General features: G+C 55.2%; 6 protein-coding genes across 6 annotated transcripts; 2 read left to right on the top strand and 4 right to left on the bottom strand.

Moving 5' to 3' along the window:
* Nucleotides 1-1,330: 1,330 nt before the first annotated feature.
* Nucleotides 1,331-2,674, bottom strand: GBU1 (Guanidinobutyrase; the record flags this gene model as incomplete). The annotated part of the gene is made up of 4 exons (XM_036638667.1): nucleotides 1,331-2,259; nucleotides 2,316-2,443; nucleotides 2,483-2,490; nucleotides 2,546-2,674. The coding sequence occupies 4 exons, from the start codon at nucleotides 2,672-2,674 to the stop codon at nucleotides 1,331-1,333; spliced, it is 1,194 nt and encodes a 397-aa protein (XP_036496940.1).
* A 2,331-nt stretch (nucleotides 2,675-5,005) lies between these two features.
* On the bottom strand, nucleotides 5,006-6,128 carry CGCS363_v006817 (Cell division control protein 42-like protein; the record flags this gene model as incomplete). The annotated part of the gene is made up of 4 exons (XM_036638666.1): nucleotides 5,006-5,071; nucleotides 5,125-5,503; nucleotides 5,676-5,795; nucleotides 6,109-6,128. 4 exons carry the CDS (start codon nucleotides 6,126-6,128, stop codon nucleotides 5,006-5,008), a joined length of 585 nt encoding a protein of 194 aa, XP_036496945.1.
* Nucleotides 6,129-11,764: 5,636 nt separating this feature from the next.
* On the top strand, nucleotides 11,765-12,403 carry CGCS363_v006816 (uncharacterized protein; the record flags this gene model as incomplete). The annotated part of the gene is made up of 1 exon (XM_036638665.1): nucleotides 11,765-12,403. The coding sequence occupies one exon, from the start codon at nucleotides 11,765-11,767 to the stop codon at nucleotides 12,401-12,403; it is 639 nt and encodes a 212-aa protein (XP_036496946.1).
* Nucleotides 12,404-13,326: 923 nt separating this feature from the next.
* Nucleotides 13,327-15,382, bottom strand: CGCS363_v006815 (Uncharacterized protein; the record flags this gene model as incomplete). The annotated part of the gene is made up of 3 exons (XM_036638664.1): nucleotides 13,327-14,535; nucleotides 14,586-14,892; nucleotides 14,955-15,382. The coding sequence occupies 3 exons, from the start codon at nucleotides 15,380-15,382 to the stop codon at nucleotides 13,327-13,329; spliced, it is 1,944 nt and encodes a 647-aa protein (XP_036496947.1).
* A 512-nt stretch (nucleotides 15,383-15,894) lies between these two features.
* On the top strand, nucleotides 15,895-18,863 carry Clcn3 (H(+)/Cl(-) exchange transporter 3; the record flags this gene model as incomplete). The annotated part of the gene is made up of 4 exons (XM_036638663.1): nucleotides 15,895-16,752; nucleotides 16,806-16,958; nucleotides 17,316-17,501; nucleotides 17,553-18,863. The coding sequence occupies 4 exons, from the start codon at nucleotides 15,895-15,897 to the stop codon at nucleotides 18,861-18,863; spliced, it is 2,508 nt and encodes an 835-aa protein (XP_036496948.1).
* Nucleotides 18,864-19,917: 1,054 nt separating this feature from the next.
* CGCS363_v006813 (uncharacterized protein) lies at nucleotides 19,918-20,878 on the bottom strand (the record flags this gene model as incomplete). Its single annotated transcript, XM_036638662.1, has 2 exons — nucleotides 19,918-20,697; nucleotides 20,777-20,878. The coding sequence occupies 2 exons, from the start codon at nucleotides 20,876-20,878 to the stop codon at nucleotides 19,918-19,920; spliced, it is 882 nt and encodes a 293-aa protein (XP_036496941.1).
* Between the last annotated feature and the right edge of the window lie 1,153 nt (nucleotides 20,879-22,031).

Here is a 22,031-nt window from a genome sequence, read left to right as displayed (position 1 = left end):
AATCTAAGGTGACAGAGGAGGGGTGGGCCTGATGTACCTTCCCGCAGCTGCGCTGTGTGAGTCACTAAAACCTGACCCTTCGAACCGGGAACAAAGTACACAAATGTCACCAGAAGATGCGAATTAATACAGGAGCTTCTCTCGGGCGAGCATCTTCCGTCGAGGGCCTTGTTTATCTAATTACGATTCCAGAGACCAGGCGAGGGAAAGGTGAGTCACTCATCGTTCCCAGGGGTTTGATACACTGGTCAGACCCCTCGATACCTCTACCTGACGATGAATATATGGTCCGTGATTGCTACCGGCCCTCGGGCAACGCCAGGCCACACAAATCAACAGTGAATCTGGCCTGCCGGCGCGCTGAGGACGATGCTTGTGGTTCGAGCGGGTGTCAATTGAGCATTTCAATTGCTCAGAGATAAGGGGGCCCAGATTGGAGAGGAGCTCGGGCCCTTGAACGATAGGGTTGGGCTCCGAAGATAGGAGTTTCGAACACACTCCCTTGACTCGCATGTTTGTTGTCATGAGAGCAAGCAGGGCAGGTGGAGGGGGAATTGAAAGGCGGTCAACTCACCGACATGCCAGATTTATTGATGCTGTCCTGGGATGCCATGTGATTGATGGTGTTTTTGATCTCCGAAGACATGTGTTGACCGTTGTTCTCCAAACCAAGATACGGCCGGGATGTGGGGATATAGACTCGGCTGACGGCGCAAGTGACCTGGCTCTCGCTGTCTATTCGTCAAGAGGATAATAATTCACTTCACTGGAGCCGAATCGATGCTAGTAGCACTCGTATCAGGATGAACGGCGCAAATAAGTAGAACATTAGGACGGGCATGCGTGGCAGAAGGTGCAGTTGACGTGAACCCAGCTGGGGATTCGCATGTTCGAGAAAGAAACCGCTGCAGACATCCAACTCGTAGTTCGATATCAATATCAAGGCGCGATCAAGGTGATGTGTCGAAGAACGGCGCGCTGTGATTGTCACATTAGTCGCACATGAGCTGGCCGAAATTTCGGTGTAATCACCTGGCATTTCATTGACGGACACCTTCCCAACAAAAACGAACTAATCAGTTTCTAATCTTCAATATAAGCCGCTAAATTCGCTGGAGATAGGCCGTAAATGGCCCTATGTGAGTCGATCATGAGATGCCTTTCGCCGCCTTTACCTCAAAACCCAACCCAACGCGCCTTTGTCATCCAGTTCGTCAACCCAAGCTAAGGGTGTGCTTCATGGGCGTAGCCAGTCCTCGTTTTGAACGCCCCATCCTCTCGCCATGATCGCTTCCTCCAGACGCCGGTATCATTCCCCAAAGCACATCGCTCACAACTCATCCTTCACCTCCGCCTCGACAGCAGCAGCGGCCTTGCCCTCCTTGCCCATCCCCTCCAGCCCCTTCTTCACCATGGAGCTCAACACTTCATACACGACCTGCGCCGCGGCCAGCGCCGTCTCCTCGCCAGCGTTCTGGTACGCGGGCGAGACCTCGACAACATCGGCCCCAACGAGGTTCAGACCCTCGATACCTCTCAGGATGCGGATCAGCTCGCGGGTCGTCCAGCCACCGGGCTCAGGGGTACCGGTGCCAGGGGCAAAGGCGGGATCCAGCACGTCGATGTCGATCGACAGGTACACGGGGTCCTCCGTTCCCAGCGTCTCCATGATGGTCTTGACAATGCCGGCCGTGCCGATCTCGTCAATGTCGTCGGCGGCGATGCGCACCCAGTTCTGCGCCGTGTCGTCCTCGTGGTCGGAAAAGTCCGTGCCGGACAGACGGGTGCGCAGGCCCGCGTGGACGGAGGGGGCGGACGTGGTGTTGGACAGGAGGCCCTCGTTGCCGGCCATCCAGAACATGGAGCCGTGGTTGAACTGGGTCGACGTCCAGTAGGAGGGGTACTTTTCCGGGTGCCAGGTGTCCAGGTGCGCGTCGAAGTGCAGCACGCGGAGCTGACCGTAAGTCTCCTTCAACGCCCTCAGCGCGGGCAGCGCTAGGCTGTGATCGCCGCCGAGGGTAATCAGCTTGGGCTTGCTCAGAGATGAGGAGACGGGCTTCCTCTGTCCCAGCTCCCTGAAGGCGGTGCTCATCTGGTCGAGAGCAATGACATTGTCCATGGGCGTCACGGGGATGTCGCCACAGTCGATAATGGTGGCCCAGTTGGCGTACGGGTTGATGTTGGCACGGGGGTTGAAGCCACGGAAGGACGTCTGTCTGCTGGATGCCTGGCGAATCGCGCGGGGACCGAAGCGGGCGCCTGAGGGTCATGTTTCAGCTGATGGGTTCTCACAAGCGATGCAGAGACGTTGATACCTGGCCTGTAGCTCACGGCCGTGTCGAAAGGGGCGCCGATGATGGCGATGTCGTAGAGTTCTTGGGGCGTGGTCAAGCACTTTGCGTGCTTGAGATGAGCAAACGTGCCGATGCCCGTGAAGCCTATACTTGTGAGTTTAGTATTTCATGCCATCGATGGTGATTACGAACCCCACTGCCAGAAGAGTCAGTCATGATGCCTGCTCATAATGTCAGAAATTCGGACTCACCTCAAAGCCCCATTTGGCCTCCAACTCATCCAGCTCAGCCTTGGTCCATTCCTTGTCGTCACCGTGGTTGCCGCAAGCAGAAGCTAGCAGAGCCGACGAGCAGCCCAGTAGCAGAGAAGTCAACTTCATGGTCCGTGTCTTTCTCGTATAGTGAATGAGTTGTTGTTGCGTCTGTTATCGGTAAAGTTGAGGCAGATGGGTTGAGAGGTCGAGGTTCAGACAACGAAAAGACAGCTGAGAAAAAATAAAATGCCTGGTTTCAAGTCTATCGGGAGAAGTGCATGACAACTTAAAAAGACCAGCCGATTCGGCGGGACCGGCTCAGTGCACCGCAACCGGCCCGGCCTCCATGTGGAAGATGGCCTCAGTCTGCCACTTTCATAGATATGGCCGATTCGCCCACCTCCTTCGTTGCCGAGAAGGGCGCTACCTAGTCTCCAGTCGAAGCTCCCCCGAGGGGAAAGATACCCGCTGGCCGTGGCCCAATTGGCCAATGCATCCACCGTCGTCCGTCGTTGCGGTGTCAAGCTCCTGGCCGGAGCTTCTAGGCTCCCGGAAAATGCGGAGAACATCGGGTTCGAAATAGGCAAGCTATCCGTTCTGACCAGTCAATCGACCTCCATATCCGAGGGGGGCAATAAACCGTCAACCAATGCATTAGCCTATCTTCGGCCCTCTGCTCCTTGGGTCGAATGGCCCCAGCGGAGGATGGAGGGGTAGCGTGGCCGCCGGCGAAGGGACTGCGGGGCCGGATATGCAGGTAAGCAGCATCCGATTTCCTCCCGCTCCCCGATAAGGTCTTAAAACAGCCTATATGTAATGATCAACAGAAGGTGCATATATCCATAAGAATCGCCAATCCCATCCAAACCCAGCCGCACTCGATACTCTCAGAATTCGTCAACAACCTGCCGATTGAGGGGTGGCTGACGTGCCTAGGCGCCAAAATAACCCAAGTGAGCATCATCGGTTGGCCAATACTAACCCCCCTTTACCATCAGAGAGCAGAGCCTTGCATGTCTTGACCATCGACATCTCCACCCTTGTCCCCGGGGGCCCCATGGACTTCCTCGTGGCGTTCGTAACCGGCTCCCGACATAGTATGCAACACCAAAGGCAGCGAGAGGATGAAGTCCAAATGCGGGGGAGGCAGGAGCGAGATTCAAAGAGAAGAGGAAAAAGCCCGGGTCTCCCCCGCGGGGCGTTTGAACCCGTTAGTAAACGGCACTAGTCTGACCACATCTGTCTCGCATTGATGGTGGCAGAGGCGCCCGAGGTGCGACGTTATTCCCCTTATGCAATACGCCTACCACCCCTCCGCCCAAAGATTGAGGGGACCAAGGGGGTTCTAGTGGTCGTTGCGCCTCTGTGAGTCGTCTCCTGGGCAAGATTGCAAGATAGGCGTAGCGGAACAAAGAAAGCGGTTGTGTGGCGGCGTCAAGACCGCTGGGCAGATGGAACAACAATGCCGTCCATGTCGCAAAACTTACTGCTCACCATCTCTTGCCCATCGCGTTGTGTTTGTCTGCCTCAACGTGGTGGCGGTAATGCTGTCATCTCTCCCTCTCCCTCTCCCGCAGGCACCATCAGGGCCTTTGGACGGCGTACTCGGGGCCGAGAGAGGAACTTGCACGCAGGAATGACTCGCCGGGCCGATAGGTGGTGTAAACACCGAGTCTGTGGTGCGATGGACGAAGCAAGGTTCCTGGACTGGCCGGTGCTCATCGTCAGTGTGTCTGTACGCCCGTCCAATCATCGCAAAATGAACCGAATAGAGAATAGGGTCACCAAGCACTTCAGCGCGAAAAAAATTGACCATCGATTTAAAGTGCACTCCAATCGCCAAACTGTCCTATCGAAGTATTCCTGCCTGCGTGTGATGAATTTACCCATCCCTAAATGTAGAAAGAAGCAAGAAAGACCACCAAGATCCGGGCTAGGGGACAAGGAGCTCGAGGGGCTAGGAAGAGGGAAGAGGGTAGTAGGTTGGGGGTAGAGAGAGAAGGGGGGAGGGGGAGGCGATGAGAGGACCTTTGGGAGTTTGTGAACCAAGTATACAAGGGGAAATACAGCCCGTCGTTTTGATCCATTTCCCTCTTTTCCTGCAGTCCCCCTCGTGACGGAAGATGCCTGATAGCCCGGACTGTCGGTCAGATGGTCCAATCCAAACCTCGCTGTCGTTGAACCAGGAAGCCCAATCCATTAATTCGCGAGAGATGACTGCCCTGATCGGTTCCAGAGTTGCGGCTAACCAAGATCCAGCGTGTCCTATGCCATGCGCGCTGCAAACAAAAAGAGGCCCAAAATGCCATTCAAAGCCGGATGTCCAGAACCGTTTGCGCGCGCATCTGGAAGGCAAGAGAAAAGGCCCAAGCCTGGTTCTCGGCTTTTTCGCTCGCCGCCAGAGCCAGAACCCGGGCAGGGCGGAAGGAAGCGAGACCCGTGGGGGAGGGTTCGCAATCAGAGGACAAGGCACTTGTGCGACTTCTTCTTGGGAGCAGGGGGCTCCAGAGCCGCAACGATCGCCTGTACATGGGTTAGTTGCGCATCACGGCAACGACGACGGAGAAAAGCCGTACCTCATCAAAGACATCCTTCAACTTGAATTGCGTCAGAGCACTGCACTCGACGTACTTCACCGCTCCCAAGTCCTTCGCCATCCGCTCGCCATCCTCTTTCCGTACGGGAGACATCTTCTGCTTAGAAAGCTTCTCGCGCACGCTGGGATCCTCTCTCAAGTCCACCTGGGTGCCCACGATAAGGCAGGGGACGCCAGGACAGTGGTGATGTACCTCGGGGAACCACTTCTCGCGGACGTTCTCGAAGGAGGCGGGTGATGTGACGCTGAAGCAGACGAGGAAGACGTCGGTCTGGGGGTAGGAGAGGGGGCGCAGTCTGTCGTAATCTTCCTGACCGGCGGTATCGAACAGTCCCAGGGTGTAAGGCTCATCTCCGATCCTGCAAAAAGTGGCCATCAGCGCAAGGCCTACCAAGTTTTCCCAAACAATGCCAGCAGATTCCATTCCCTTGATCCTCCCATCCCTTTTGCCCGTCCATTCATGCTGGGCCGCCTCTTCAAAGGGCCTTGGAGCCTGGTGTTTGTGTGTCTGGAAGTGCTGGAGAAACTCACATTACAGTGACGGCGTAGTTATCGAAAACGGTCGGGACGTATTCGGAGGGGAACTTGTTCGTTGTGTAGCTAATGAGAAGGCATGTCTTTCCGACCGCACCGTCGCCGACGACAACGCACCTGGAGGATGAGGGTCAGTTCTGGTCCTGAGCACAATGCCCAGTGACATGCGCGCTTTGATGACTGCGGTGAGAGCGAGGGAGAGAGAGGGGTCGGCCCAATCCAGAGGCAGCCAGCGCCAGAGAGGGCAGCCTCGGCCATCTGGCTAAACGGGCAGTATGGCCATGACGAGCGACAACATCTAGATGGGCGTAGATATTGAGGCAGGTGGAACAGAGCGACGCAGCTGGAGTCGAGGGACTACAACTTGTGACTGGGGAAGGGGATGGAGATGGGGATAGGGCCACGGCAAAACGGGGAGAAATGTACGCACTTGATAGTAGCGACGACCATTGTCTAGATCAAAGATGCTCCTGTGCAGGAGCAGAGACCTGGGGAAGAAAAAAAATAAGACTGGTCTCTCAGTCTCTCCCTTATCGCGCGGCGCGTCGTCGAGTGTCTCTGGTCTTGTCGGGGTGTGATTTCCAGGCGGGTAAGGTAGGCAGGTAGGTTGGAGAATGGCAGTGGTAGTTGGTAGCAGTGGTGGTTGCCGTCGCTGCAGGGCGAAAGATGGGTAGTGGAGACGGTCGAATCGAAATGGGGGGGCGCGGCGAGGAGGAGGAACGTGGAACGGGTCCTTGTTCGAAGCCGCAGGTAGGCAGGCAGGGCGGGTGGTGGTGGTGGTTAGTTGGAGAAGGAGAGAGGGTCTAGGGTGAGCAGGTCGAGTAGGCCCGTCTTGCAAGGTAAGCGTGGGATTGGAAGTGTAAGGTAGCGGCGTCGCAGCAGCGGTAGCGGCAGGAGAGCAATAGCGGCAGACGCAGGAATAAGGCAGGGCCAGGCCAGGCAAGCTAGCGGGTCGGGTAGGTGAGTGGGTGGGAGTGGCAGAGGAGGTCAGTTGTGCGTGGTGTTGTCGAGTAAGAACGGCCAACGGAGAGGAGCAGGTGGGCGGGCGAGGGAGGGGAGGAAAAAAAAAAAAAAAGAAAAAAAAAAAAAAAAAGGCAAGAGGTGACACTGGCGAATGGTGATGAATAGGTGAATGGGTGGATGGGGGGCCCGTCCCAACCAAGGTTGCAAGTGAGATGTCGTCGGGGATTTTTTTGTGTTCTTTTTTAGCAGCGATGGCGCCGGGCGGTCTCGACACACACGCGGGAAAGTGGAACAGCAGGCCCGACCTGGAAGTAGGTAGGTAAGGTAATAGAAGGGGGGAAAGGGGTCACCTTGGGGGTGGAAAGCCAGAGGCGAGGAGCGGGCAAAAATGAATAATGAAATAAGTTTTCTGGGTGACGACCGGCAGCCTGAGGACCTGAACGCTTGGAGTGCGAGGTGTTCCGTCAGGGAAGGAAAGCACCATGGACTACGAATACCTGGACAGACAACAAGTACCTGCGACGGCAGGGGATCGAGGGGCAGAAAATAAGAAAAGAGAAGAAAAAAAAAAACAAAAAAAAGAGGGAAAAGATTCCGCACGCAAACCGGTAATTAGTAGACACGATGGGCGGCTGCAGGAACAGTACCTTGCACCGCGAGGCTTGTGTTGGTTGTGCCAAATAAAATAAAGGTAGTCGAGGATTGAAAAAGAAAAGAGAAAATTAAAGGTTCCCTCTGAGGTTGCTGTTGATCATGGCACGCACGCAAATTTTGGTCCCATCTACGGAGGCAGGCAGCGGCTGCAGTAGCACGAATAGTGGTACTAAGTCATTGTCCAGTGGCCATGGCCAAACTCGCGCTTGGTAGACAGGAGCATGCCAGCTTCGTTCCGGAAAGCAACGTAAATGAGATCCATGAATGGCAATCTACAGATACCCAGGCGGTCCAGATGTTGCAGGCCCTTCTCAGAGGCTAAAGATGACAACCTATCAACCTATCTTACCTCGCCTTGGACACACATACAACACATGCGATCTGGAAAGGGGGAAAGAAGCCCACACTCCTCTCATCACGAATACCTTTGACAGAACAGGTCGGTGATTCGGGGGACGAGGGGAGGCGTGGGAAGGGGGGGTTTTGCAAGGCTGAATCTTGCAAGTTTTGGGATTGGCGCCCGCCCTTGGACGGGAGTTCACTGTTCCAAAGGGATGGATGGCGCCTGGCCAGTGGCTCTCGGGTACTTGGGACGGCCTGTTGGTGCAGTATTAGCTGCGAGCTGGACGGCATGGCCCAACCCCGGAAGGTCGACGAAGCAGAGCCCAGGGCAAACCAAGCACCGCCTTTGGAGTTTGGAGTTTGGACTGGGGGGTTCCCATCAACCTCAGCGAACCATCACGCCTGGGCTGGCCTGCGTCCAAGGGGTACGTAGACCCGTACGAGACGGACAAGACATTGCCAGTCAGTCCCAGTAGCCAATGCCCGGATGGTCCCTCCTCTCGCTCGTCCAGTCTTGCCCGAGATGCAGCAGCATGGACGGGAGGGCAAACAGCCGCCCAAGACTGAGGCACGCATATGGGGTGTCGTCCCTGTCATTGGCACTGCGTATTTGACATCTCCACCACCATGGTGATGAGGTGAGTTGGTCGAGTCTTGGGTTCGGCTTGGTGGTTCCGTCTCGCTCGGGGTCGGACGCGGGGCACTCGTAGCTTGTTTTCGTTGACCTCCTCTTTCTTTGCTCACCGCCCTCACCAACCACTTTTGCTACCCGTAAAGAGTGGACCGGTCCCTCGTCTTTGGTTTAAGCGGGACGCTGGATCTGCTGGCTTGGAGTACTTCGTACAGCAGAAAAGAAGATCGTGAGCCGGGCTCATTCCGATAACCATGGCGCCAGGCCCGGCCACTCGAGGCTGGCGGCTACCCCTACGCACTTCGCAGTTTGTGGTGACATTGGGTGTCATCTGTCGGCAGAGTGGCTGTTCGTACGTACATGGAGTGCCAAGTGGTGCTGCATCTCAAGACCGCGACCCAAGGACCCTCGTCCTGCGTAAATTGGGGATGGTCTCTCCACTCCATGCAGCGCTGCGACTTTAACACGCAAAATGCATGTGCATATCTGGCGGTACGTACCGGTTCCCACGGTACAGTGGGTCCAGGACGACACTGGACACCGCCCAATTCCAGAGCAGTGCAGTCCAAGCTTCTTCTGTAGCAAGACCCAACCAAGCAGGTGCACCGCCAGCTCCCAACACCACCACCTCAGCTCCAACGCCCAACATCTATCTACCAACCTACAGATACCTTTAGGTGTCATTATGGTATGCACATGCAGCTCAAGCATCAAGCACAAGCAAGAGCACGAGCACGAGCACAGGCAGAGAGAGCAAAGCACAAGCAGCGGAACCGACAGCTGCACCTCATTCCTGACATCACGCCAGCCAATTTGCGGCCCATTTTGCTTTTTACCTCCCGCTGCATCTGCCACTGCACTTGCACCTGCCATTGCCGTCTTGTGTCACCTCAGCCCGCCACGGTGCATCCCAATCACTCTCAACTCGGGTCGTGATATCTCTTGTCGGAGGCATCCTTCTCTATCCGCGGATTCATCGTTAGATGCAGGATGAACCACCAGTCCGTTCTCGCTTCAGTAGGGCTATGCCGTTGTGTAATTGGCTCCCACGCAGTACACCCTCTCTCTCAAGTCATTTCGATGTCTCTTTTCAAACATCCAAAGTCAAAACCACTCACCCACCTTCACACTTCTCTCTCCCTCCCCGTCTAACCCCGAATGCACAGAGCAGTTCGGGGTCCTACAGATGGACATCAACGCAAGTTTGTCCAGCAAGCTTATTTCTTTCCCATCTACCAATCCAAACTCTAGCCATTTCCTTTTTCTCACGTAAACATCCGACGGCTCCCGCCACAATGCATATCCTGGCCTCCCCATCTCGGAGCAAAATCGTAAGTTTGACCACCACCGCCGCCGGCCTTCTTCCGCCTCGCATGGCCTGCAGCGGCCGTGTATCGAGATGGCAGGAGCGCCGGATCCAGACCGTTCTCTTTGCCAATTGTCCCGAGTGTTACTTTCAAAGCCGCTGCAAATCCTGGCCCGCTGGGTCCCACGCCTCTTGCCCTGCACCGATGCTGGAACGGTGCATCGGCTTAAGGTGACCTACCTTACCCGGGCGTATCCGCACCTCCATACGCCACGGGGCCCACGACCCTTAAGATTGGCCAGGTAGCGATACTTGAACCTCCCTATTCATTCACTTGACCGTGAGAACTATCTGGGCTGTTTCAGTCAACACCTGCCGAAGAATAAGAAAGCCGGGTTTCCTCGACGTTGGCTAAGCATCATGTTGCCAGCAGTGGTTACTCACACAGGCAGCGTCAGGACAACTTGCTACGCCCGAGGCGCCTGTGCGTTAGGTTCATCCAGCAAATACTTCAGCAACCCTTTCTTTGTCTCTGGCTCGAGCGGCCTTGACACAAAATGCCAAAATTGACACGCCATCCCAATTGCTGGTTGTGGCATGTCGTGTCAGCTAGAGACACGTCCCCTATGCAACTTTCCTTCTGCCGCCTGCCGCCGCAATTACTCGTCGCCGTTGGTGACAGAAAACGTGGGAAATCGAGACAGCAAAGGACAAGGCACGCCAGAGATTTGGGGACGGAGGGCGCCACGCTGCAGACGATCCCCTCGCAAGTCATTTGGACGACACGCACTTGAGGCAGGTCCCGGGAGCAGGGAATAAGCCAGACGGGGGACCGGTCAACGGATACCCGCAGACTTCTTCAATGCTTCCATCCAGCCATGACTCCGGCACCTGGCATAATGGCTTCGGCTTGCTGTCTCGCATCGTCTTGCCCTATTACTCCAGCCCGATGTTCCATCGCAGAAAGGGCAATCCAATCTACCGTCTTGGGGGAAGCTAAGCAGTCTACATGCCTTTTTTCCGCCCATCGTCATTCCCGGAATCCCAGTACCGCTGCGTCCCAGGGTCCAACGTGATCGAATGCCGGGATCTCCGACATAAAAGGATGGTCCACGGCTCGTGCGCAACGGATTGGCGTTGACGACGGGGAACAGCTCCTAAGGGGCTATTGGTCTATTTGCTCTCACCGTCACTGAGGTGTTAGTGTTATCTCATGATTGTCCCGCTCCCTTCAGACAGCATCTATATGCCCCTGCAGTTATTTCTCATCGTTGTGCAATGTCAAGCCGTTCAAGTCGCTCTCGGGGCGTCGTCGAGGCTGAAACATGAAGCTTTGCCGGGAGAGTCACGCTGAATGAAAACGAAAGCCATGGCATTACAACTACCCAGCCGAACAAACGACCCAACGGGTTCCCGTGAGGGCTGCGGCTCGGAGTGGAAAAGGAAGGGGACTTGACAGTTCCGGCCGCCTTTGTTCCGATTGTTTGCCGTACCCCCTCGAACTTCGCCTCATCTTTGTGCACCAGATTGCCGTTGTGTTGCACCCATTCGGTTTGTTTGTCCATCCTCGCCATTGCCCCGGAACGACCGCCCTGCCGTTGGGCTTGCCCAACGACATCTCGAAATACCTACCTAGGTAGTGTAAGTTGCAGCTCCTTGGACAATCAATCGCATGTGCCCTGCGGCCAGTTGACAGGCAGGTGCTCTCGCCAGCCCCGGGACAGCTGAAAGTACAGATACCTTCGTCGACAGCTCGCACACACCCGTCGGATCAGCAGGTGCTTATCAACTGCCAAGTACCACTACGACTGCCACAGACTCGGGTCTTGGGGTCGCTAGCTCAGGGCACCCCCCTGCATGCCCGTCCCTCCTTTGCAGATCATCGCTCAAGCCACGCAAATTCCTTACCACATACAGCTGCCTCAACTTCATGCGTCGCCTCGCGCAGCCACCTTACCCTGAATACCTTATCACCGTTGCCTAGAGTTAGACCGCTCCATTTACGACTTTGACGACAACTCACCCCTACGAGTACGTGCCACTCGCGTTCAAGTGCACCTTGTTTTTTTCGTGGGACACTACAGCACCCCACCGTTGCCGTCTCGGCCCTTCTGCCACAATATCACCAACTACATCCGCCCCGGCCCAGCTTCCGGACCCCCCGTCTGCCGCCGTGCCGCGTTACACACCATGGAGACGGACCATATCGATCAGCTGCTGGAGCGCTTTCTCATCCTGCTGGATGAATATACCATTCTGCGAGAGCTCCTCAGCAAGACTCAGGCTGGCATGTATCAGAACATCGCACGAGCCAACTTCTCCGCAGAGAGGGGCGTCAGATACGGCCCGGACTACTACGACGAGCGCATGCAGGCTTCGAGAATCCTCTCCATCTCTGCCGACAGCAAGGGTGTCCCTCGCTACGAGCTTGTCAAGCCTGCAGAAGATGTAACGAACCCAGGGACCCAGGAGGCTCCAGTCGGCGAGCGGAAACCCGACGGCCAAGATGAGGCTCCGGCTGACGAGGTCGAGCCAACTGAAAAAGCAAAGGACGCTACGAAGGCAACGGAGAAGAGCAACGACCCTATTCGGTGGTTCGGCATCCTCGCGCCGATGCCTTTGCGTCAGGCGCAAACGTTGTCGGTCAAGGCCGTGCAGGACGTGATTCCTCGTCTGGTCTCTGTCCAGGCTGAGATGAAGCATGTGGAAATCGAGGTCAGGCGGGCACAAAAGAAGCGGGCCAAAGCTGAGGCTGCTCAGAAGAAGATTGACGAAGCGGCGGCAAGTCGCGAGTCGCACGCCCCCAGGGCAGCAATTGATTCTACGTAACCGGGCATCCCACGCAACCGCAACCTCTCAAACCATCAACGAAGGTCGGTTTCAACCCAGGACATCCACGAGTATTGTCACATCTTTCTTCTCGGGTTAAACGTGGTCGGATGGCAGCTTAAGGCTCACCATTTGAAGCCGCCTGCATGTGCCCGCAACGGGTCACTCGCAGATACCTCCCTAGATGAGAACGGCTACCGCCAATATCTCCATCAGATCTTATTCCCATCAACCCTCCGTCCTGATCAGGAATACACTTGCAGTGTGACTTGTTGGCTTTCGACCATTTTCAATGTGTGGCTGTTGGTGTCTCTGTGATGGAGACTAACATGAACTGGTCGAGGATCTACACAACCCAAGTGTGGCGTGGGGTTTGGTTTTGTAATGGCGAGGCTATCATCTGGACAACTCAGTAACAGTGTACGGTGTGCGCACCGGTGAGAGGACTGGAATAATGATGGTGAATGATCCCACGAAAGAGAGCGTCGACCCAAATAGCATGCCATGTGCAGGCCTGTATCTAGATGATGCGCGCAAAACTGGACTCGGGCCTGGTGGGTAACGACGACATCATGTCAACGTTTGACAGGTATGCTGCTATCAATATACGTGAGTCTCGGCCAGTGTTTGTCGTTTCGTTTGGCGGTTGTGATCTTGCAGAAAAGTTTAGAACGCCAATAATCCTCATTGATTTGCACAATTGCCCAACAGCAATGAATGTGTACCGATCTATGGCAGTAATGCCGCATAGTAATGGCGCCCCTTTCACGTCTTTCTCCCTCGGAGCGATGTTCTTGGGGAAACCCCTGTTTTCCCAGTGTTCAAGTATCGTCCTCGATTCATACAATTTCAAATTCTTCAGGCACACAGGAAATATAGTTGCGAAGGCAGGAAAACCAGGTGGTCTCATTCTTCGCAGCCGTCTAACGGAATCTATCTAGGGTTTCTAGGACGTCGTCCAAGGACTCCTTCAACGGGTGGCCGGTGCCCACATGTCTCTGTAACCGCGCAGCTATGCCAAGAATGGCGCTCGTAGAGTGTACGTACCGCTTCCTCATGCCCTCATGAGCACTCACGAGCAGAGCTGTTGCCAGCTGGAGGGCAGCAATCTGGGCCTCCTGAACGAGAAGAGGCTGTTCGGCCTCAGGAACGTCCCAGGCGGCGACAGCAGTGATGTAGGCCATCCAGTCCTCCCTCGCACCGCCATCCTCGCCCTCCACGATTGGCAGAAGAACACGCACAATCTCGATCCCACGGGCTGCCTCGATTTCATCGCCTAATGTCGAGGTGTGCTGCAGGATGACTATCAAGTCGGCCGTGAGGGCCTGCCAGCCACCGTGAGTGGAGAACTCCTCCAGTCCTGCCTTCTCGACGAGAATGCCTTCCAGACCAACCAGGACGGGTGACCGGAAGTCTAGTCCAGAGGGAGAACTGGACTTGAACAGGTCGACCAGCATGTCTGTGAGTCCCGCGGCTTCTTTCCGCAGAAGCTCGTTGTCGTCCTCGCGAAGCCAGATGGCCAAGGCCCTGACAGCTGCCAGGATGAGAGGATCTTCGTGGACGTTATCCTTCTTGGACTCCCAAGAAATCGTGAGCCTCTTCCCGGTGGATGTGTCTGTCTCTTTGGTGCGTGCGTCGGGGTGCAAGCCGAACGTGCCCGCCACTGACGCGTCCCACCTGTCTCGAAGAAACTCGATGGCCAACGACATGGCTTCCGAGATAGTCCTTCGGAGCTTCAGCAGGTAGTCTGGGGGCATGACCATCGCACCTGGCGACTGATCGTCGTCAAGGCTTCTCACTAAGTAGCCGACAAAGTGTGTAGTGACATCGAACGCCGAGCCAATACGCTGGGCGACGGATGGGTAGGTTGGGTCATTTAGAAGTTCTAGCAGTCGTGGCAAGGTCACTCTCGTGTCAGTCAGGAGGAGGGTGATGAGTAAGTAGGAGAAAGGCTTGTCGTCTTTGACGTCGCTGGTGAAGAGAAGCTTTGCCGCATCCTCGTGATAGACCTCGAGCAAGGAGGCTGCCGCGATGGTGTAGGCGTTCCTAGCCTCGGGCGTAGGTCTGCTTGTGAGCAACGTCTTGATGAAGTTGACGATAGTCTTGATCCATGTTGGATTCGACGGGAGCGCCTGCGAGCGTGTAAGTCAGCCGCCTGTATCTTTTCGGGGGGAGGACCTACCTTTGCATCGGAATTTCGGAGAAACTTGCCGAGGAATTCAAGCAAAGTGACTCCATCTGTTCCCTTGAATGATGAGACTAGGGCCTGGACAGTGCTGTCGATTTTCTTGCTCAAGACGACTTTGTCCTCGGCAAGGTCCATGCAGTTGATGTACGCGAAAGCAAAGATTTCAAGAGCCACCGGGTCACTCGGTGCAATCTCAACCAGCGGGCTTACGTCCTCAATCTCTGAAAATACCCGAGCGCCTTCTGGGAAGACGACAAGTGCAAGAATGGTCTGCACAATCAGCCGAGATGTCTCGCCAGAACTGCCCCCTTGAGAGTTAGCGTTGCAACTTTCCCCCCTGAAAAATGTCTTTGGTCGACGCACCTCCGTAGCAAGCCTGACACAAGAAGGGGCAGCCTCCCGACAAGCCTCTTGTCTCTCTTTGCCTGGTCAGGCAGTAATGATGTGAATGTGTGTATGACTGAGACGGCCAGGTCCAACATGTTTCTGGCGTCTGCTGCCTGAGCCGACTGGGCGGACGAGCCCGTCTTCACTAGCCGGTCGAGGAATTTGGGGGGGACGCACGCCCAGAGGACGGAGACCGTCTCTGCGTCATTCCTGAGTCCTTCGGAGTTGTCAAGCACGCTTTTGAGAAGCGCCAATCCTACGAATCTCGACGTGTCATCCTTGGCTTTCAGCATGGTCTGAATCTGATCGAGTGAGGCTGTTTGCTGTGTTGCTTGCGGAGCGTCAGACGCCTGCGAGGCAGTCGCCTGCGGATCCGTAGATCCTGAAGACGCGTCTTGATCCATTCCGTTCGAATAAGGACGACCTGGTGTTCTCTACAAACAATAAGGCCGAGTGTAGAGTAAGTTGAGTGAGTTGTAAATCGGATTAGGGTAATTTCCAATTGTCAACATCTGACAACGCCCGCGCCCTCTTTCATGAAAACCGTTAATCGTTTTGGTAGGGCTCCCCGTTAAACAGAGAATGTCGGTCAACAGACTACCGATCTGCAAATAGAAGCTGCCCGAAGCCAAGACCAGAAGAACAACACTCTCGTGGAAAAAATGCCCCGCGCAGATTTGACCCAGCAGATCGAAGGAGCATTCTCCACGGCACATCAACATCCCTGCAAGCGATCACCGGAGGAAAGACTGCAAAATGGTCCGAGCTTCTATATCGAGTCAGCCACGCGCGGCTTGTCACTAAGCAGGTATCTGGCAGAGAGGCGCAAGGTGCGACCTTCAACAAAGGCGAAACGACAACAAGATGGCCATTCCGAGGAACTGAAGAGAAGTCGGGTGTTCCTCAGAGTCGCAACATGACCGGCCACGCAAACAATGATTCTTCGGCCTCGTCCTCGTCGCGACCGCTGAACAATGGCAGCAGCAGCAGCAATAGTAACAGCAACAGCAATAGCAACAGCCCCCCCGGCGACCGAGACGAGCTGGAACTCTGGAGCGAAGACGAGGACATCGCCGACGTCCTCACCGAAGACCCCATCCGCGACCGCGAAGACCTAGAAGAGCCACTTTCCTTTAAGCGTAAGCAGAAGCAGAACGTGCTGTCCACGCCTGGGCGCTTTCTCTCCGCCATCACCGGTTCGCGACCAGGCACCGATTCCCCCCACTCATCCCCGCGAGTTCGAACGCCGATCCAAGATGCTGGCCGACCGGGCTTCACCTCCCCGCGCAGGACAGGCGGCAATGCGACAACGACCCATGGGACGAAAGACGGCGCGCCGTTGGACTGGTATGTCGAGGGGCCGGGCCGACGAGTTGGATACGAGGACTTGACGGCGATCGATTGGATTTTCGAATACACAAAGGAGCGCCAGCGCTTGCGCGTCCTGTACGCGAGCGCGCAAGGCCTTCTGGGCTACTTCCAGCAGCTCGTCGACTCCAGTCAGGTCTGGATTATTCTCATCCTGACTGGCATGGCAGTTGGTGCTGTCGCAGCTGGGATAGACATCACCACGGACTGGCTTGGCGATCTGAAGACCGGGTACTGCTCGGGCGGCCCCGAAGGAGGCGCATTCTACCTGAACAAGGGGTTTTGCTGCTGGGGTTACGATGAATTTTCCAAGTGCGCCGGATGGACGCCTTGGGCGAAGGCTCTGGGAGTGTCTTCCACGGGCGGGAAGTGGTTCATAGAGTACTTCTTTTTCATGTTTTTGTCGGTAGGTGATGTTTCGGCAGATGCGTCAAGAGCCGCTGCTAACTCTTTTTCTAGGTCATTCTGGCTTGCGCAGCGGCTATACTGGTCAGAGAGTACGGTATTTATGCCAAGCATAGCGGTATTCCTGAAATCAAGACGGTCTTGGGCGGTTTCATTATTAGAAGGTTCCTCGGCAGCTGGACCCTGATCACCAAGTCGCTGGGACTGGTATGTCAATCTAGTGCCCACTGCACGAAATCGCGCTCACGAAGATCTATAGTGTCTCGCTGTCGGGTCTGGCATGTGGTTGGGTAAAGAAGGACCTCTTGTCCATGTTGCTTGCTGCTGCGCAAACCTATTTATAAAGCTGTTTAGCAACATCAACGAAAACGAAGGTTGGCCGTCCCTTACATCGTTTTTCTAGCATATTTCTGACAGTGCTCCAGCTCGGAAGAGAGAGGTGTTGTCTGCAGCGGCGGCGTCTGGCATCTCGGTGGCTTTCGGTTCGCCGATTGGAGGCGTCTTGTTCAGCCTTGAAGTTGGTGACGCCCGCATGCCACCCTGTTCTATACTTACTGTGTTCAGCAAATTTCATACTATTTCCCCGACAAGACGATGTGGCAAAGCTTCGTTTGTGCCATGACTGCCGCTGTCGTTCTCCAGGCATTCGACCCATTCCGCACAGGTCAGCTCGTCATGTATCAGGTCAAGTACAGTACTGGCTGGCATGGCTTCGAGCTCATCCCCTTTGCCCTGCTCGGTATCATGGGTGTAAGTGATTTTGGATCGACCATCCGAGAACAAGGCTAATCAACGTGGCAGGGCATCTACGGCGGCTTGTTCGTCAAGGCCAACATGGCTGTCGCTCGGTGGAAGAAGAACACCCCGTGGCTCCCAGGACCCATTACCCAAGTTGCTGCTGTTGCGCTTTTGACAGCGCTCATCAACTATCCAAACTCTTACATGAAATTCCAGACATCGGAACTGGTATCCAACCTGTTCGTGGAATGTACAAAGTACGTCGATGACCAGATTGGACTTTGCAAGACTGGAGTTGCATCAGCACCGACTATTGTACTTTTGGTCTTTGGAGCCGTGCTTGGATTTTTCCTAGCCACCATAACATTCGGGTTGCAGCTACCTGCTGGTATTATCCTGCCGTCAATGGCAATCGGCGCTCTCAGCGGCCGCGCAGTCGGTATAATCATGGAGATTTGGGTCGCTAATCACCCAACCTTCTTCCCGTTCGCATCATGCGAGCCAGACGTCCCTTGCGTAATACCCGGGACGTACGCCATCATTGGCGCAGCAGCAAGTCTGGCGGGCGTCACTAAAATGACTGTGTCGATTGTGGTCATCATGTTCGAGCTGACCGGAGCCTTGACTTACGTCCTGCCCATTATGATTGCGGTCATGATTTCCAAATGGGTGGGCGACGCGATTTCCCGAAGAGGCATCTACGAAGCCTGGATACACTTCAATGAGTACCCGTTCTTGGACAACAGCGAGGAAATGGTCATCCCCGACATACCCGCTTCACAGATCATGACGCGTATTGAGGACCTGGTTGTACTCACGGCAACAGGCCACACAATAGCCAGCCTCAAGAACATCCTCGACACACATCCTTACCGCGGCTTCCCAGTAATCTCGGATCCTCGCGATGCTATTCTATTGGGATACATTTCGCGGCAAGAGCTTACGTACAATCTGCGGATCTCTTCCTCGCCTCCACGATCTCTCCCTCCAGAGACGGAGGCGTACTTCTCCCATCAGCCGCTGGCCGATCCCCGCACGACGCTGGACTTGCGCCCGTGGATGGACCAGACGCCAATCACCATGCCGTCGAGGTCTAGTCTTCACCTGGCCGTCACTTACTTCCAGAAGCTCGGCCTTCGCTACGTACTCTTCAGCGACCGCGGGGCCCTGCAGGGTCTCCTAACTAAAAAGGACGTTTGGTACGTCCTGAACGGCGCCGAAGAAACGCGCCGGACGAGCGGTTTGAGCAGGGACATGGGGGTGCAGTCTGGCCTCACGCGAGAAGACGGTGGCGGCGAGCAGAGGGGCTTACTGAGGGACGACGGGCACGAGGAAGGTATAAGCCCGGCGGATGACCGGGATACAATTTTATGAAATAGAGTGTGATCTCAGGACAGTGTACGATTTACAAAGACATGAATACTGTTTGCCATGCTACATACTATTTGACGAGGCTGTCGTATTTTGTGCGTTGGCAATGTAGCCTGCGTGGCGTCGACATAGGATTGTCGGAGAACGAAGGAAGTATAAAGGCAGATATTAATTAAACTGGTGAGTGTATTCTATTCAACCCCGTTGCCGTCTTGTAACGTCCACATCCAGGAACGTAGACCGTTGGACGGCTACACTGATGCAGTCGAGTGCTGTTCCTGTACAAGATGAGTGGCTCTACGAATTACCACGTTACTGATACCCAAGTGCGTTTCGCGTGTACAAATTTCGATCATGGTGTCATTATTATTTACCGTTGAAAAACTCTTGTCAAGCTGCGCACACCTCGTGCCTTCTCACAATTGCTAGTTGACAAGTTTCCTGCAGGTCATGATCTAGGTCATGTCTAATGAAACTGTTCTAGAAGCAGGAGAGTAGAACACAAACATCAACCTCCAACCTCGTTTGCGAGAGTCAAGGCCAAACCCGTATGAATTTGGTGATTATTCAGGTCTTTGGCACTAGAATCGCCTGCTTGGAGATTACTCTAGTAAAGACTTTCACTTGATGATCCAGAGAATACGCATGTATGCTTATAGCTAATGATCTGGTATAACGTTGGTTCTATTGTAGTTACGTGACATATTACCACCGTTGATTCTTTCGGGGAAAATGTATCAAATCTTGGTCGAGGAGCCATCGACATCCCGGCACATTGGATATCTCAAAATGGGCTCGAACATACGACTTCATCACATTGGTAGCAAGGAGCACGAAACGATAAACCGTAGAGGCGCACACCATTCTATGACGTACGCTGACTTGTCCAAACACACAGCTCGTAGATGCTCAATAATACTTTACATGCTCCGCGACGCCAAGAACCGTAACGCCTAAACAGATGTGCAGGGTATCTCCAAAATCAGTCTGACCGCCCTTGATGCAACAGGTCAAAAAACAAATATCCTCGCACGAGCACACACGCATTGTCGGATCTTCAGCTTCTCGCGTCGATCTCCATCTCAACAGGTAACGTCCCAATATACCCTCCTCGACACCAGTCCACTGCCGCAGGCAGCCCGCATCCCAGAGCCATGATACGCCACGAAGGCGGCCGCCAGTCGGGGAACATCTCCGAGACGGCCTTCATGCCGGCCTCCATCTGCAGACTCATGATCTGCACCAGCTCCGACTGCCGATTCGCCTCGACGAGTTCGACCTGGTCGTAGTACACCGGGTTCTCGTCCCTCGGTATGAAAACGAGACTCTCCAACCGTGGCATACGCGCGCGCACCTGCTTCAGCACCTCCACCGTCAGGTTCGCGGCCGACATGCTCTGGTAGTACACGGAGTCGATCCAGAACAGCGAATCGTTGACGGCCAGGTGGCGCACCTCGGCGAGGTCCGTGGGGTCGCACAGCGCCATGACGGTCATGAACTGCGATTCCGACGCCATGTAGCCGTCGCGAGCGCCAAAGTACAGGATATCGCGGCTCCGGTCGAAGAAGATTTGGCCAGGTTTGCGAGTCATGCCAAAACTGAGCCGGTAGGACTTCATGGCCTCGGCGCGAGACTCATGGCAGACGTGGAGGTTGACGGGAATGGATGCGTAGGAGATGCAGCCGCTAGTCGATGGTCGCCGCTGAGCGGCTGGGTGGACGTCTGCAGCGAAGGACAGAGATTTTGCGCCGCACCGTATGGGGACGATGCGCGGCGGAGGTAGGTTGAAGTTCCATATCTTGAGGCGAAGTTCTGCGGGCAGGCGTGGGAAAAGGTGCTATTGCGATGGGAAGACTCGATGTTAACGATATAGGCATTCTCGGGAGATCGACGAAGCTACGGCAATTTAAACGTACAAAGTGGTCTAATGGTCGCCGCGATAGTGTCGTTGGCTCGCGTGAGCCGTCCGTTTGTGTCCTCGCAATGGGCGTCGTCGTCGATGTCGGGATGGATAGCATGGCTTGTTGGAACGCGGGCGCAAGATTCTATCTATCGATGATTGCGAACTCGTCGTCGGTAATGTGGGAGGAAAGGGCCGCAAGTGCGGTGGGTGGATGGGTAATTTGGCCAATGCGGGACACGATGACGGAGGGGTGGCAAGCGTGAGAGGTTATTATATCGGCCGCAGCGGCGCGGCGGGCTGGCAGCGCCATCCTGGGCAAACGAACACAAAGGATATGCCTGCCAACCTGCATCCCGCAAGGTCCAATTCGAGCCGAGACATCATTAGACTTCTTTGACAAATACCCAGCCCCGGCCGAGCTGTCCCCTCGTCGAGGTAAAGGTAGACCAGGCTCGCTGGCCTAGGAGGGGGGGGGAAGGGCAAGAGTCTGCATACCCAAGTTCTGTCGGTCGTGAATCATGGTAACTGAAGACCACACCCCCCTTCACCCCCACCCCAGTCATGGACGCATGTTTGTGTCAGGGAAGAAAGTGTGGCGGCCCAGAACCCGAGGCTTTGGGTCGGGTCGACAGGGGTTCTCAGCATTTGAAGGATTCAAATGGTCAATATTTCCCACATAACGCAGCCGGGGGAGGCTCCAAATGACAGGATGCCCGACGGGAGCGAGGTGCTTGGGAGCGGAACCGATCGAAGGGATAGCCATATGCACAACAGAATCACAGATGTGTCAGAACTGAGCCATGGCTTAGGGTCCCATTGCTTGAAAGCCTGCAGCCGCTCCCGTATTCCTGCCAATCGCCGTTTGGCATTAATTTTGTTGTATAGTCTCAACGTAAATTCATCGACTGAGCGTATCTCTGCACCTCTTCAGAGCGAGATGTCATCCGAGGTTGTCTGTAGGTCTGTTCAAGGCAGGCCTCTTACCGACCACGCCGATCATGAAGTGCGGGTTGCAAAGAGCTAGGGGGATCCGTACCGGTCAGGTTCCACTGAACCAGGTGCGGACAGACGTTGGGGGGCAGCCTATAGCTGGGGTTCGCTGTGAGATGACGACGACGCAATATCTGCGGTTCTCGTGGTTGTAGACAGAAAGGAAGTCTGTATATCCGGCCGGCCGTAAGAGGGCGGGACCGTAGATCGTCGAGATGCAAAGGCGGGTGATGGACGTGTGGTTGGTTCCAATCCGTTGGGCTGAGCCAGGGGTCAGG

Source organism: Colletotrichum siamense, assembly GCF_013390195.1.
Source record: "Colletotrichum siamense strain Cg363 chromosome Unknown KSG_Cg363_contig04, whole genome shotgun sequence".
Classification (NCBI taxonomy): domain Eukaryota; kingdom Fungi; phylum Ascomycota; class Sordariomycetes; order Glomerellales; family Glomerellaceae; genus Colletotrichum; species Colletotrichum siamense.
This window is presented reverse-complemented; position numbering and strand designations above follow the sequence as displayed.